The 17,678-nt window shown below is 33.7% G+C and overlaps 1 protein-coding gene and 1 long non-coding RNA gene across 2 annotated transcripts; both read right to left on the bottom strand.

The window, feature by feature from the left end:
- Nucleotides 1–6,237: 6,237 nt before the first annotated feature.
- On the bottom strand, nt 6,238–9,792 carry LOC112764904 (uncharacterized). The gene is made up of 5 exons (XR_011874871.1): nt 9,253–9,792; nt 9,038–9,092; nt 8,851–8,950; nt 7,216–7,346; nt 6,238–6,385 (listed from the first exon to the last, which is right to left on the bottom strand). It is a non-coding gene; the product is annotated as an uncharacterized lncRNA (long non-coding RNA).
- Nucleotides 9,793–11,871: 2,079 nt separating this feature from the next.
- LOC112764903 (probable galacturonosyltransferase-like 1) lies at nt 11,872–14,115 on the bottom strand. Its single transcript, XM_025810729.3, has one exon. It carries the CDS (start codon nt 13,611–13,613, stop codon nt 12,264–12,266), a length of 1,350 nt encoding a protein of 449 aa, XP_025666514.1. The 5' UTR covers nt 13,614–14,115; the 3' UTR covers nt 11,872–12,263.
- Nucleotides 14,116–17,678: the final 3,563 nt, after the last annotated feature.

The raw sequence follows: 17,678 nt of genomic DNA, 5'->3' as shown, positions 1-17,678 counted from the left end.
CATATTCGTGGCCTACTTCCATTTCCTACATTGGTCACGAGTATGGCAACCTTAGCTGATGTACCGTGGTCAGATGATGATGTGCGACCACCACCAGCTGATGCAGATGACAGGGAGGTTACTATCCCCTGGGGTGTTTGGGTGCACGAGAAGCCACCTGCTAGACGCCGCTCTCGGGCTAGAGCTGTCGTAGGGACACCTTCACCACCAGCCCCTACAGCTGGCCCATCATCTTCTACGACCGCAGCTCCTTCACCATCTACAGGCCCTCCAGCAGCACCTAAGCCTACCTATCTCCTGGTCCAGCGTCTCTTCCGGTTCTTAGAGCGAGAGTGACACCATGTCAGACGCCGTTTGGATCGGATGGACCAGGCACTTATCTCTCTGGGCGCTGAGCTACCTCCGCTTCCAGACTCCCCGACCTCTGATGAGCAGGATCATCAGGAGGAGGACGCGGAGGCACCGGTTCAGCAGGATGCCCCTGACACTACGGAGCCACCACAGACTCAAGAGAAGCCAGTCCCGCAGCCACAGTCAGAGCCAGAGCCTATCGTTGTACCTCCCACTGATCCTCCAGTTTAGCATCGAGGACGATGCTTGGTTTTAAGTGTGGGGAGGGCACCGGTAGCATTATTTGGGAACCGGTGAACTTTTTCGGCCTAGTTATCTCATTTTGCACATCTTTGTATATATTTTGATGCCATTTCTAGTTTGCTTTGGATACTTTTATTGCTTATTTTGGATCTTAGATATTTTGATGCTTTTGGATATTTTTAGATCTTTTGGATGATAGATTTCGTACTTTTAGTTGGATTCTTCTTTATACATTTTGTTTATCCTTGTTTTTAGTTTGCGGTTGTGATTAGAAATCATGTTTTAAGTGAAACTTAGGCACCCTTTTTGCATAATATATTGGTTCTAAGTGAAAAAGGAAAGGGTGAACTAAGAAAATTTTTGAACTTTTCAATCACAACAATGCTTAGTCAAACATTGAGGTTTTTCAAGAAGTTTAAATATAGGGCATTAACCCAATTGATTGAAGGAAACTTTTGGCGCAACTTGCTTGAATTTCATACTCTGTGAAGCATGTATTGAATTGAGAACACAAGCTTGTGAGACTTGAGCCTATTGATGTGGTTACATTTTATAACCACTTATTTTCCATTCTTGTGTGAAATTGTTCTCTTTCCATGATTGTGATCCTTGATTTGCTTGATTCTATATATCCGTTTATTTCTTGTGTTTGTGCATTTATATGATTGAGGCCATTCTTTCATTAGCCACTCACCCAAATAGCCAACCTTTTACTCTCCATTGCTAGCCAATTTTGAGCCTATGCTTAACCAACTTATTCTTATTCTAGCACATTACAAGCCTAAGGCGGAAAACCAATGAAAAGTCCTTGTTTGGATCTTTGATTGACCTAGGCTAGTGCGAGTGTTTTATTATTCAAAGTTGGTGAGGCTTGGGAACATTGGATGGGATAAAAAGGGGCAGTACACTTTATGTTTAAAGATTTGGGCACATATTCATGTATTGATTAAATGTAGAGACCTTATGCATTGATGTTCTCGTATTTAGTTTGAAAGAAGAAAAAGAAAAAAATATATATATGAAAAAAATGATGATGAAAAGAAAAGAAAAAAAAATGTATATAGAAAAAGAAAAAAAAAGAAAAAAAGAAAGAAAAGAGAAAAGCAATAAAGGGGACAAAATGCCCCAAAGTGAAGCTCAATAAGAGTCAATGCATAAGTGTTGTGAAATGAAAAGAAAATGCATGAGTATGTAAGAAAGAAAAAAAAAAGTGAAAAATGGGTAGTTAGAATAGCTCGCATTTGTATAGGTCATTAAATAGGTTAGGTGGGAAGGTCTATGCTAATCGAAGATTCAAATCCTAGTCCACTTGACCATAAATGATCCTACCTTGACCCTAACCCTATTACAACCTAAATGAAAGACCTCATGATGAATGTATGCATGCATTGAATAAATGTTGATTGTTAGAAGAAAATCAAATTTTGGAAAACATGATTAGAAGAGAATTGAGTGAATTAACCCTTAAACACTTGAGTGAATAGAGCGGACACACATCCGGTGAGGGTTCAAAAGTTCAATCACATGTGCTCACCCATATTATCTATATTCTTGCAAGTTTGAACTCCTTTTTGACAATTCAATACAATTGTGGTTTGGACTTAGTCCTTATTGCCTAGCTCTTGTGCTTACACATGCTCTCTTGGGAATTGATTTGTTTGAACTAAGCATTTCCAATTGCTTTAGAAAATTGCATTTAGGTAGGACTCATATAGTTTAGTTGCATTCAATAAATGTCATAACCCTTAGTTCCTTCTTATTTTAGCATGAGGACATGCTAAGGCTTAAGTGTGGGGAGGTTGACAAACCCCAATTTGACGGTTTGTTTTGCATTGAATTTAGAGTATTTTGATAACCTTTTGTCACATTTAGCCTAGGAGTTAGCATGATTTTGTTATCTCCCCCATATTTGTGCTTAAGTGTAAAAACATGCTTTTTAAGCCTTATCTTGATGAATTCTAATTCTTCTTTGATTCCATAAAGATGCCTTGATGTGTTTGCTAGTAATTCCAGGATTGAAATAGGCTAGGCATGGATCAAAGGAAGCAAGGAAGGAAGCATACAAGTGGAGAGAAGCATAAAAAGTCAAAGAAGCAAAGTCAGCCATGCACGCGCACGCGCACAAGGCGCTCGCGCGCACATCGAAGAATTAGCCAGGGACGCGCACGCGTACCGTGCGCGCACGCGTCGATGAGGGCACATGACCTCACTAATGCAACACGTGCCTGGCGATTTGAGAGGGTTTCTGAACCCATTTTTGGCGCCAAATTGCTAAGGGAAAGGAATAAAAGGATGAAGGATTAAGGGGAAGGCATAAATCATCACCTTTTAACCAATAATCACTTTTAGTTTAGAGTTTTTAGAGAGAGAAGCTCTCTCTTCTCTCTAGAATTAGGATTAGGAATTAGGGTTAGATTAGGATCTCATAGTTCTAGGTTTAATTCAAGTCTCCTTCTACTTCTACCTTCAATGGATGATTGCTACACTTTGTTTCTTCTCTCTATCCCTATTCTCTTGTTGTAATTTCTCTTATTTTGTTTCTAGGTTTTGTAATTGAGATACTCTTGTTCTCTTTATTTCCTTTTAATAATGCAATTTGAGGTAATTCATGATAATTGTGATTTCCTTGGTTGTTGTTGTTGATCCTTTGTATTCAATTGTAATTAGAACTCATTCTTGTTGTGATTGACTATACTTTTCTTTTGTGCCTTCCAAGTGTTTGATGAAATGCTTGGTTGGATTTTAGTATAGATTTTGTTCCTCTTGGCTATGGTAGAGTAATTAGTGACACTTGAGTCATCTAATTCCTTTGTTGATTGATAATTGGAGAGATTGCTAATTGGTTTGGAGTGCACTAAAGCTAGTCTTTCCTTGGGAGTTGGCTAGGACTTGTGGCTCAAGTCAATTCATCCACTTGACTTTCCTTTAATTAGTAAGGGTTAACTAAGTGGTAGCAATGAACAATTCTCATCACAATTGAGAAGGATAACTAGGATAGGACTTCTAGTTCTCACACCTTACCAAGAGCCTTTTATAGTTGTTAGTTTATTTTCATTACCATTTACTTTCCATGCCTCTTATCCAAAACCCCAAAAATAACTCACAACCAATAACAAAACACTTCATTACAATTCCTAGGGAGAACGACCCGAGGTTTGAATACTTCGGTTATTAATTTTAGGGGTTTGTTACTTGTGACAAACAATCTTTTGTATGAAAGGATTATTGTTGGTTTAGAAACTATACTTGCAACGAGAATTCATTTGTGAAATTCTAAACCGTCAAAAATCCATTCGTCACTAATCTAACTTAATCAACCTAAATCCACTCAGATTAGAAAACTAAACTAAACTAACTTTGAAAATGATTCAAAATTAAAATTGAAAATCTAATCAAAGCTAAACTAAATTAAACTAAAATTAAACAATTATCAAACAATCTCAGCAATAATTTCTCAGCAAAATAGCCATCAACACAACAATTAACATAATTAGATAATTTCAAACACTTCAACAATTCAAGACCGAATGTATTGAATCTAACCTAACTTAATCAACCTAAATCCACTAAGATTAGAAAACTAAACTGAACTAACTTTGAAACTGATTCAAAACTAAAATTGAAATTCTAATCAAACCTAAACTAAATTAAACTAAAATTAAATAGTTATCAAACAATCTCAACAATAACTTCTCGACAAAACAATCATCAACGCAACAATTAGACAATTCCAAACACTTCAACAAATTAAAACCTAATGTATTGAATCTAACCTAACTTAATCTACCTAAATCCACTAAGATTAGAAAACTAAACTGAACTAACTTTAAAACTGATTCAAAATTAAAATTGTAATTCTACTCAAACCTAAACTAAATTAAAGGAATTGAAAAAGAGTTGTTCAAGAACCTATAATGAAGAACAGAGCAAGAAATAAGAAAAGAGGTGGATGTTGCAGTGGTAGTCGCCAAAGTTGCAGTGGTGGCAGATGGTGGTGATGGCAGATGATGGTGACGACGAAGGAGAGAGATAGGGGGAGGGGAAGAATGAGAAGAAGGAGGGGTCGGCGTAAAGGGTTGACGGTGATAGAGAAGGGGTGGCAACTGCGGTGGTTTCTGCGGCAGCGACAAATGGTGGTGACGGCGAGAGAGAGAGAGAAAGAGATGATGGTAATGGTGGTGAGGGTTTGGATGAAGGGGAAGAGGGTTCGTGATTTGAATTTATGCCCCTTTTACCGTCGAATTTAACGTCAAAAAATTCTGACGGTAAACTATTGCGGGTCACCAAAACGCAGCGTTTCACTAATTGAAATTACTGTCATATTTTTCCGACGGTAAATTTGACAATAAAGGACGCGCCAATTTAATTTATTTTCCCTTTAAATATTATCATCGAATTTACTGTGAAAAAACAGAATTTATCGATAATTATTTAACCTTATGAATTCAATGTCGTTACCCGCTGGTAAATCCACCGCTAAATTCTATGGTATTCAAAATTTTTTTTTTGTAGTGAACGGTGTTTCTGATCCACAGATTAAAGTAAGTTATATAAAAGGTTATTACTTACTAGCTCTTCTTGGTTATTATGTTCCTCTAATATAATAAACTTGTTCATGTTTTTACTTGGAAAGCTTGTTTCTGTGAAATTAAAGGATCTTACTCATCAAGAGAAGCTTGTATTTTGGATAAACACATAATTATTCCTGCATACCGAATGTAAGATATATAATTTATTATCATTAATATCTTAGCCTATGTAACATGACGAGGATAATCAACATAATATTTTTTGGCTTGAATGTTGTGTAGCCATATTTAGAGCATGGCATACCACTACAACATTTTCAGGTTGAGGCAACATTTAAAAAGTGTTGCCTAAAAGCTGTTAAAATGTTGCTTTTGATCTATGACAACACTTTTGGACCTAAAGCAACGTTTTTGGGCGGTGTTGCATATGCAGCCGTTGCCTTAGATCAAGGCAACATTTTTTTGTTTCAAAAGCAACGCTTTTGAGAGCAACACTTGGTAAGTGTTGCCTTTGGTTGAAAAACAACACCACTTCAAAAGTGTTTGAGACAACATTTTTGCAGTGTTGTCTCTTCTCTCATATTTTGGTCACTACTAAAAAGTATTTTGGTCACTACTAAAAAGTATTTTGGTCACTACTAAAAAGTATTGCCTATTTGTAATAAAATGCAACTCTTTTACGTGTTGCTTATAAGTTAGAATTTGCAATCCTTTGAAGTGTTACCTATTAGTTTTGAATATGTAACCCTTTAAAATATTGCCTTTTCTTTAATTTTGTATATGCAACCTATACAAGTGTTATTTTTTTTTTTATATACAACCTATTCAAGTGTTGCTTTTTCTTTTGGATATGCAACCATACAAGTGTTGTCTAATATTCAAAATATGCAATTAATAAAAGGGTTGCCCTTTTGATAAAAATAAAAATTATTTTTGTAATAAAAATACAAAAATATAAAATTTACAATAAATTTTTTTGTTCATACATGTGTAATTATTTTAATTAATAAATAAATTTGTATACAATAGAAAAAAATTATAAGAGACAAAATAACTAATAATAAAATTCTAACTAAAATAGATATTAAAAAATTCAATTAGTATTTCAAATACATGTTCATCAATAATTCTCAACAAAATAATAAAATTCTTGTCTAACAATAATTGTCATAACAAAATAGTAATTAATATTTATTAAAAAGATGTCAATCTACTTGCATATTTTATATCCATCCATGCTTGACTTGTCCTATATGCTAAATCTGCAAATAATACACAACAAAAAATAAGTAACTTATCATTAAAATTAAAAAATTATAATAAGCAATTCATCAATGTAACTTGAATAAAGAGTATAATTGAGCATATCAAAGTATCAAGTTAAGAAACTTTTTCATCAGCTTCAAGAAGCTGTCTCTTCTCCATTGCTATTTTTTAACTAACAAGATCTTGCCGTGATAAAGGGCTGTAGAAATGAATGTAGGAGAGAAGGGAGATCATCATTATATCCAGTGCTATAGAAAATTCCAGACAGAAGGCAATAAATAAGGGCTAGCAGAAATAATAAAATTTTGACTTCAGCAATACTTGAAAATTATTTTTTTCAGACAATTTCAACAATGGAAACAAAGTATATAAGAATGGGATATTATAAAGCTTTTAATCCTTTTTAAGTGAATTTTATAATTTTAAATTTTCAAAAATAAAAATAAATGCATACATGACTTGTTTGCAAGTAAATTTTTCATTACAAAAAATATTTCCCAAAAGAGAATTGAAGGAGACAAGATCTTATGGATTGCTTTGACCAAGCACTATTGAACCGTTGGATTAGTCTTAGAATTGAGTAACAAAATTCATGGTATCAAACTATTTAGAAAGATTCATGATTCAGACTCAAAACTGGTTCCAATTTTTGTTGAAACTGTGCATGCAGTAGCACTTGGCATATTTTAGGTCTAGCATTGCATATTAAATAGTCATCAGTGGATTTTTCATACCCGACACCACCACAAAAGAAATATGAACAAGGAAAATCCAAATTCCAGAAATCGAGATCTGGATATGCCACTAGTGTATAAAAATCAGTTACCGGGTTCCAAAGAATCAGCATTGCGTCATTCTTCAACAGTACGAAGCCTCTGCATGAACCGATAATCCTAGTGCTTTCATGCTTACAAATTGCATGAAGATGAACCCTATAATCATGATGAATTGATGTTCCTGCTATTTTTACACGATAAGCGTTAGAATAATCACCGGATAAATCATGGGACAAATATAAGAGCTTATTATTAATATTGTTGGTAAGATCAAAATGCGATTTTGCAAAGTGGGAATCAGATAACAGAGAGAGCCATTGCTTAGAGACGCATTTGAATTGAAAAACGGACTTCACTGGTAACCTTAACAAAATTCCTCTTAACAATTTCGTTGGGAGATCCATAGGAGAAAGCTGCTGCTTCTTTTTAGTGTCCATTTATGGTTTGTTTCTGAAATGCAAATGAATATATACAGTCATACATATAGATGAAGACCAATGAGCCCTTAAATAGACATCAAATCTGTTGTGGATTAAATCAACAAGGAGCTGAAGTTTAATTAGATTTTGTTTTAGACAATTCAAATTACCTATTTTTTAATCCTTATAATTCATTTATATAATAGATTACCTATTTTTTAAAATTATTCTTTTCCAGACAATTCAAATTACCTACAATGATAGTGTGTTCAAATTTCACTTAATCCTCGTTTCAGTATAGATCCTAAGCTATTCATTTCACAGTAGCTTAGTAGCAAATGGATTATTATATATAGATTGTTAATTCTCCAATACAAAATCTTTTCAGAGACATTAAGAGAAGCTCAAAACTTTCATCTTCTATTTTTTCCTTTGCCCGGATTTAGTCACTACCATTATGCTTGAAAATTGAAACATTTCAAAATAAATAAATAGCATTAATGACAATTATGATAACTAATAAATAATAGTAATTACTAAAACAAAAAGCACATTGTTAGTGACAGAACAAAGTAAAACAGATTTCATTAGTAGTAAAGACCGCAAAAAGCACACACCTTGTTGAAGAAACACATCTCTTTTGCTACCAATTTTGTTCTTCTACAAACAGACCAGCATGAATTTCATAACTACCATTTTCTATAAATTTTATGTATAGCAAAATAGAGAAGGTCAGAGAGCTGAAGGTGGGAGAAAGGCTTGTATGAAGAGTAAAGACTTGTGAAAGAAAATACAAAAGTACAAGATCAGTAAGAAAATTGGAAGTGATCCTTCCATTATTTTTCTCAAATAAGTTCAAACTCACTACAACAAGTCACCAGTATTAGAATTAGGGATCAAATCACCAAAAACACTAAAACAAAAAAGGGAAAAGAAAGAGGCAGCATCATACCGACTGTGATGGCAGTATAGATGAATCCCACACAAGCCAAAATTTCAAAACTAGAAAAAACCAAGCCAATCCCACACAGTCAATTACTAAAAACAAAAACTCTTTAAGTAGACCAATTAAGTAGGAGCAAAATCCTCATAAGAAGAACCTCAGACCACAGAAAAATCCATTTCTTCTCTCCCTTCCTGTTGCAAAATCTCATTCTTCTTACCTTTATAATTACATTTATCTCCATTAAGCAAGGCTAATAACAATTCATTCTTCCCTAAAATTCTTTTACTATTTGCCAAATAATAATGCAAATTTCTAATTACCTGTATATCACAAAATTTAGCTTCTTCAACAATCAATTTGGATGTTATTTCTGCTACAATGTTTGTACTTCTCCTCATATTTCTTGCTTAACAACTCTGCCTATAAAATAGCAGCAACTGAGGGTTTATTCTTCTAATTTCTTAAACTTAAAATTAAATGACATATTTCAAGACAAAAGGAACATACCTCACATTTATCTGCAGATAGCATTTCTGTAATCTAATTGAGTTACATGAAATTCCTAAAATATTAAGGAAAAGAAAAACAAGGTCACATTTCTCACTATTTTTGCATAAGTAGCTACTTCTCCCAATTTAGAATACGGAGGAGTGGAGCAGAACTCAGCGCGAGAGAACGAAGAACAAGGTGCGAGCAAAAGAACATAGCGGAGCAGAGCAAACCTCGGCGCGAGCAGAAGAACATGGTGGAGCAAAGCAGAACTCGATGCGAGGAGAAGAACACGGCGGAGCAGAAGAACACGGTGGAGTAAAACAGAACTCGGCGGAGCAGAGAGAAACGCAGAATGCGCGCATCAGTGTTGTGAAATTGGGAAAATTGTGTTACAGATGGGATTAGGGATTAGGGATTTAGGGTTATTCATGATTTTGATTCTGAACGCCATCCAAGCGTTTGTCTGGGAGAGATTAGAGACCAACGCGCCTCCGCAATCAACCATGAAACTCACACGCGCCGCCCGAGCAAGCCTCCATGGAGCTGGCGCATCCACTCGAAAGAACCTTCCAGGACAATGGCGAGAGAAAGGAACGCAGAACGCGAGTCAATGTCGTCAAATTGAGAAACTGACCTAGGGTTGGGGTTAGGATTTTGATTCTAAAATAGTAGGATTTGAGTTCTGTTTCTAAGTAATAGACTAACAGGAGTGAGGAGGTGATGAATCAATTATCGCTTGTTTTCTTTCCTATTTTTGGTTTCAAGGGGAATTAAAATTTGGATGAAAAAAATTTAAGCAACGCTTTTCACCAGAAGTTTATTATATATTTAAAAGCAACTCTTATAAAGAGTAATATATAAATGTTATAAATGTTGTTTGTTTAATTTATTAAAGCAACTTTTTTTATATGTTTTTTAAATTGATCAAAAATAATACTTATTAACAAAGTGTTGTATTAGCCTTATTTTTTTACAATAAATTTTAAGTGATGCTTTTAATCGCTTTAGACAACACTTTTTAAGTGTTATATATTGCACATGTTGTAATAGCTCAAAAATATTGTAGTGTACCTGAAAGCCTAAAATAATTTATTTTTCGAATAGTATTCTATAGCATATTAAAGCATTGGTTTGATGACTTTGATCAAATTAACTAAGATTATGCAATGGTTAATTATATATTATGTTAGGCAAGAATAATAGTTGGGGACCAATTTGTTCAGCGAAATAACAATGGAGCACTTCACAATAGGCAACCAAATTTTTGCAGATTTTGATAATTGATGATAAATTTTTATATTATTATTTTGTGTTTAAATTTTTTTTTGTTAATTGACTTTTGTATTTGTATTTTAATAAAATCATAACACTTTAGTTTATATAGTATTTCAAATTTTGATTATATCTTAAAATTTATATTAGACTATAATTATATTTTAGTGTATTTATTTATATTTTATTTATTATTTTATTATAAAATAATTTTTTTAATTGAATCAACAGTTAAATTAGTTAGACCAATAAATCAATAATTAAAACAGTTTAATAATCAATCTAATTTTCAGAATATTGTAAAAATATATTACCACTACGTCTGATTTATTTGGAGATAAATAGACTTCATTTTAGACACACACACACACACACACATATATATATATATATATATATATATATATATATATATATATATATAACTAACAAGTCTTAACTTCAATTTATTTAAAAAAATACTAAAAAATTATCAAAATTTATTTTTTATTATTATTAATGATAAAAATATAAAATAAAATATATTATTAAATTATTAAATTAAAAAAATTAAACTAAAAAATTAAATTAATAATTAAATAATAATAAAAAATAATAAATTATGATCATTTTACGGGATTCTTCCATGCTTAATCTTTGTAAACTTGCTTCGCGTTGGTAGATATCTTGATGTCCTCCCAAGTTTTCGTTCATTATATTCCACCACCGACACTGCCTTTTCTTTTTGCAAATTTTCAAATAAAAAAGAACATATAAAATTAAGGTGGCTACTCCAATGAAGATTTAATGATTATCATCATGTGAAGATACATCATTTTGACCATTGGATGATAGATTGTAGGGCTTGATTTGATTTGAAGTAAAAGTGTTACTTTTATTTAAAATGTTGCTAAATAAATAAGTTACACTTTTTGAACAAGGATCATCATGAGAAGATGTTTTTGCCATCTTCATGGGAGTAGTTGCCTAAAATTAAAGCCTTTTTTGTGTAAAGGATATAAACAGTGGTTATTTTAAGGTTGGGAACGGGAATAAGGAAGAACAAGTGGGAATGAAATGAATTGGAAGAATAATAATATCTTACAGGTTGTCAAATGATGGATAGTCATGTTCAATAGTCATTGACCATGTTACTGTAATGTATTATTTGAGGATCTGGTGGTGCATACAAAATAATATACTAAAGTAAAAAAATAAGAATCTCATTATTATTAAATTTATTATTTTTATACATATGTAAATTTTATTATTTTGATTTAAAGTTGACTAAAATTTATTTTTTTTTATTTTATAAATCTCTTTATTTCAAAGAAGTTTGATATTTATTTATGATACATATGAATTTTTTTTTTCTTTTGAAATGCATATATACACAGCCACGTATTGAAACCATATCTCAGCTATAGCCAGGAATCGACCCATGTATGGTTGTCTCAGGAGCAATGTCATTGCCACTTTTGCACATAGCTTGGCCATATATAACAATTATCAGCAGCACAGCTAGCATGTATAATAACGATGATGGAAAAATAAAACGACTAAACGAGAAAAGAAAGCATAAAATTCAGGAAATAATATGAATAATTGTCTACACATTTCTTTATTTTATTATTATTTTTAAGAAGTATAATTCAGGCATCCAGCTTAAAAATAAGGAGCTCTTGAGAATTATTATGATATGCACAGTTATTGGATACAACAACAGTAATATAACAGAGTAGACAATTATTAATTGGATCAATTATCTATCCGTCACTGCTGGAAAATGAATATCATACTATCATCACTAGTCACCTTCACCTTTCATATCTGAATCTTTGTTACCCTCTCTGCACTCTTCCTCCTTCTTCAAATCGCATAATATGTACCTATATATGTATTTATGTATATCTGTATATATGTATAGATCGAATAATCCAAAATTTTATAAACACGTGAATGATAATCGAAGCATGTTAGATAGCTAGCTTCAAGAATCAAGAGAAAATGGAGTGAGCAACAGATCATAAGGTGCCCAAAGAGCATCCAAAGGGCAAGGCCTATTAGCGTCCAACCTCACCCATGGCTTACCTTTGCCACTCCAATGCAACAAACTCACAGGACCAGGGTGCAGATCTCTGCACAAACCACGAAAATTGTCACCACCCAAACCATGCTGGTTCCACCTATGATCCACAGTAGCAATATTTCCAGCGAAAACAAGAAGAAACGGTGGCAGAGAACCAAGCTCGTAGATCCTCGTCCTCTTCTGCACCTCCATCCACTCCTCGATCTTCCTCGTGTAATCTCCATGGCGCCACCGATCCAGATCGATCACCATGACCCCTGTGTTGAAGTAGCAAGGCTCTCTGTTCGCGAATGTAAGCGACAGAGAAGGATTCGACCAGAATGTTTGTGTGAAGTATGCTGTGAAATTCGCGTTGCAGTATTGCGGCGCTGCAAGAACCGCCGTTTGGCCTAGTGGGGTGGCTGCGAGTTTCGCAATGTCGTCGACGAGTATGAGGTCGGAGTCCAAGTAGACGACGCGGCGGACGCAGAGTGGAAGGAGATTGGCAAGGTAGCTGCGGGCGTAGTTAAGAGGGCAGTCAAGTGCGGAGCGGATTGAGGTGGAGATGAGGCCGGAGACGGTGGCGTTGTCGAAATGATAAAGGTGGAACTTGAGGTAAGGGAAGGAGTTGGAGATGGCGGCGCGTAGGAGTGACGCGTTGGAGGAGCAGACGAAGTGGAAGAAGATGTTTTGTGGGCAGGAAGAGTGTTGGAGGACTGAAAGGATTGCAGCCATGGATCCTCGGATGTATGTTGTGTCTAGAGTCATTGCCACGTGTACTGCTTCCTCCGAGCATATGTACGTGTCCGTGTCCGTATCGGTGTTAGTGTCATCGCTGTCGGTGTCCATGACGGAGGGGCAGTCCGGGGAGTTGTAGAATTGAGGTGCTTCCTTGAACTGATGGGGAATAATGGTGGCGTTTTTGGCTTTGTTGGTGGTGGAAGAGCATAAACATGAACATGGAAGCAATAAGAGACCTGTGAAGAAGAGTAGTAATGTTTTTGGTTTTGTTAATCTAGATTGCATAGTTTTGTTAATCTTTTGAGAATGGAAAATGGCGTGTGGGTGTGAGACTCTGAGCTGGGTTTGAATTTTGGGATCTATGAGGTGGCTTATAATTGGAGAATGTGGAGAATGAGGTTTCAAACACGCTTTTGGTCTCCCTCTAGTAATGAAAATATCAATTAAAAAATGTGGAGAAAAAAGAAAGAGTAGCTGGATGGGGTGCAGGGTTTGGGAGGCAAAGTCAAGAATATATGAAGGGTGGTACATGTGGGTAGGGTTCACATTGCTGGTTATGGACTTGTCGTGGATGGTTTGCTAGCATTTTCAGGTTTCGGATTGGGACCCTCATCTAAGCTTCTCTGTTTTCTTCGTCATGCCATCATTAACTCATCATCATTGATATGTCTATGTAGACTGCTATTCTAACTTGAATTTAAAATATTGAGGGTATACCTTTTACTTTACAGGGTAGTAGGGTACATATCCTTGTACCGTGATCCATGGAACGGCAGAGAATGTATCTCATTAATGTGGTAATAAAGTCAGTAAAAATAGCGTCGGTTGATGATAAAAATCAACTAACAATTTTTTTTAAAAAAAAAAACATTATACTTTTCTATGTAAATGTTCTTAAAGTTTGATTCTAGTCAATAATTTATTACATGCACAGTTCAGGAATAGCCAAATTGATTACGGAATAAAAATGTGTTTGGGAATTAAGAGAAGCTTCTCCCTTCCGTACAGAGTAAACATTACTTGAATGAGACACAAAACTGGAAAAGAGTATCGCTGATGTCCTCTCTTTATATTTGCTGGGTTTCTTTTTCTTCGCCATAGCAAGCGTTGTTTTTAAGGAGACTTCCCTCATAGGAACACGCATTCAATGTTGTTGAGGGTTCATGGTCATACCATTTATTTTCCTTTCAGTTTTTCTTCCTCTCTTGCATAGGCAAATGGTGAACAATCACATCTTCATCTGAAAACTATGTCCCATCAACCGAATCTTCCTCCAAGCACTGTGAATAAGTATAGCACATAAGCATTAACTAAATTAAAATGAAATCACCATAGAATTGGTTAAATCAAAGGATTTTGTTAGGAGTATTGACTGAAGAATTTTTAAGCTTTTTATAGCATAGATACCACATGGTGACCAGATTTTGTAGCTGTCGCCTGTAATCTACTACAATAAATACACAATAATAAACATTCACGCCGAAAATATTTGGTAACAAAAAATTATTAATTATGTTATATATAAAATTTTTTGGGAGCCTACTTAGATAAAGATGCTGAAAACGCCTTTTTATAAAGATGTTTTTTAATAATTAAAATTTAACACATATAATTGATTAAATCGTGTTATTTTTGTCAAAATTAGACTAGACAAATTGATTTGACCGAAAAATGGTGAATCAAATCTTGAACGAGTCTAAATTAATATTATTTTTTATAGAAAATGACTACAATACCCTATTATAGAAAATGACTAAAATACTTCTGTTCGTGTCTGAAAATAGATTCCGAGGTATAGCCTGTTATGTTAGGTAGAGTTTGTTTTCGGAAACAGGACACAGAGACATGGACAATACATATTTAAAATGTGTTTGGAAGTAGAGACATGGACATGGAACACATTGTCTTCGAGACAGTTTTTTATATTTTTGTGTCTACTTTTTTTACGAAGGACAATGATAGACACGAGATTTGGAAGAGTGGACACGGACTTTTTTATAAATTTTGTTTTCCTTTTTGTCCATAGATATTTTTTATTATTCCACTATTATCTCTTCTTATTTTTCCTATAATTAGTCTTGAAACTTTTGAAAGATAAATATTATTAGAGGTAAAATTGATCTTTTAAAATGCTAAAAAATAATTTATAAGTTGTAATTGATTTTATATAATTTAAAAATAAATCATTTTTTAGATAAAAAAATATTTTTCTAAATAAAAATAAATTTTTATGTGCAAAAATTATTTTTTTCATGTAAAAACAGATTCTTTTTTAAAACTGATTTTTTATTTAAAATTAATTTGGCTTATTAACCTAAACAAAATTTTTTATTAATCAAACTCAGATCTATTTTTTTATTAATCTTAACCATATGTATTCCTACATATTAATAATGAATTTAAAAAAAAATAAATATATTTATAATTTTTATTTTAATATAAATACTATTATATATTTTTTTATTAAAATTTTTGGTCTCTTCAAACATTTTTTCAAGTTTCGTCTGTATTCCTACGTACTCTCATTCTCTATTAAATTAGTTTGTACTTGATATAGAAAATTTGGAATCATATGGTTATTTTAGTCATTTCATATAATATTTTAGTCTTGTCCATGTGTATCCAAACATAATACTGGACATTACATTAGTGTTTTGTACATCGTATCCAAACACAATAGACAAACAATAATTCTTAGTGTCTCTATTGTCTCTATCTCAATGTCATGTGTCTTTGAAAACAAACGTAGCCTTAGTGCTTGAACTTGCTTTCCTTGGGAGTGAGAGGAAGGAACATCGTCTTCTTGTAAGGACGGCAGCGTTGGGCACCTACAAAGGGACTCCAACGCTGAAGTTAGTAAGAGTGTGAGTAATAGAGATCATATTCAAAGTGAATAACGTACCTCTTTCATATCAGGAGTGGATATATTTATAGAATTGCTGTGTTATAGGCGGTTACTTAGTGGGCCTAATTATGTGATAACTGCTCTTTAGTGAGCTTCTTTAGAGAGATTTGCGGAGAGATTCCTGTGCCCATTTGGGTTAGCACGTAGTTACTTGATTTTATGGGATAAGTCCGTTAGGAGAGCAAAACACGTACTCTCCACATACTCCTGATATAGCATGTGTGTATTTAGTTTTAACTAGATTCCGATTTATAGTTTGACCTGAGCCGAAGTATAGCCAATGGACGGAACATAGCCTCCAAGCTTGATCTGTGAAAATTTTCAATTAAACAGGTTGAGCTTCCGAAAAATGAAAAAAAAAATTGGTAGTGAAAAAGTGATATTGAAAGATTGTAAACGATCGAACAGATGAAATAGATAAACAAATAAATAAAGATGAATAAAAAAGATTAGAATGTGAGATAGTTATGGCTATTCAATGAGTGGTAGCCCCCAAACTTAGTCCGTTAGTCGATATTTATTAAAACTAATTGAATGGTAAGAGTTGTTCGAACAATATAATTATGTAGGGGGATACTTTTCTGCTTGAGAACAATTTTTCATAGATGACATATAGTATTTGATTGATGCGACTGAAAAGTTCAAAAATATGTATTCGTTGACCGAATCGATTGTATGATCCGAGGATGCAATGATCAATTGTCTTGAGAATTTTTCTAACCCACAGCAACTTATTGGCGAATTTCTTGCCCAAACAATTAATTATTGAATATTGAGTGAATAATAAAGATTTGTAACATAAATAAAATGGATTGAAAGTAAACATGCATAAATTATTGTAAAATAGAAAAATAAATTGAGATAATTACTAATTGAGTTTATTTTTTGATTGGTAAAAAGTCATTTTTTTCGGATTGATTAATAGCCAATTTTGTTTTCCGATGGATTGATTGATTGATTTTGATATATGAAATGATAAGATACATACATAATGTGAAGCAATTCGAATATATAGAGTAGTAGATGCCTCGTAGGAAGCTATGATGTATTGAAAGTTGACATAAAAGATTTATATGAGCAAATTAGATTATACATATACATAATTTTACCGAAGTAGAAATGTCAACGGTGACTTATAGGTAAGGTTCATAAGTTATAACTCGGTTTGAGTTGGAGGAGAAGGTGAAATTTGCTCGCGTACGATCGAGGTCCATTCTCATAAGTTGAAGGTGAAAAATTGAAGACACATTAAACATGTCCTGTTCCAATCGCCAATACATTAAGAATAAATTTTGTTAAATACATATTCTGAAATGGATAAGTACTTTTTTCGTCCCCAAGGTTTGGGGTCGAAATCAAAATCGTTCCCGACCTTTTTTTCTTATTAAAATCATTCTCAACATTCAAAAACGCTTTAAAATCATCTTTTCCCGAATTTTTGGACTAAAATATCCTCATCATCATCATTCTCCTCTTCACCTTCCTTACCCCACCACCTCCACTGCCACCAACATTACCACCACAACCACCATCAACAATTCAACACCAACACCACCACTACCACCACCACCACCACCACCAACACAAACACCACCACCAACACCAACCAACACCAACACCAAGACCACCAAACAACAGTAATAACACCAGACTACCACAACCACCATCAACACCAACACCACCACCACCAC

Source organism: Arachis hypogaea, chromosome 17 (genome assembly GCF_003086295.3).
Source record: "Arachis hypogaea cultivar Tifrunner chromosome 17, arahy.Tifrunner.gnm2.J5K5, whole genome shotgun sequence".
Lineage (NCBI taxonomy): Eukaryota > Viridiplantae > Streptophyta > Magnoliopsida > Fabales > Fabaceae > Arachis > Arachis hypogaea.
This window is presented reverse-complemented; position numbering and strand designations above follow the sequence as displayed.

Excerpts from the sequence above, each read along its gene's own strand:
- LOC112764903 (XM_025810729.3), bottom strand. The coding sequence starts at position 13,613 with ATGTACCACCCTTCATATATTCTTGACTTTGCCTCCCAAACCCTGCAC.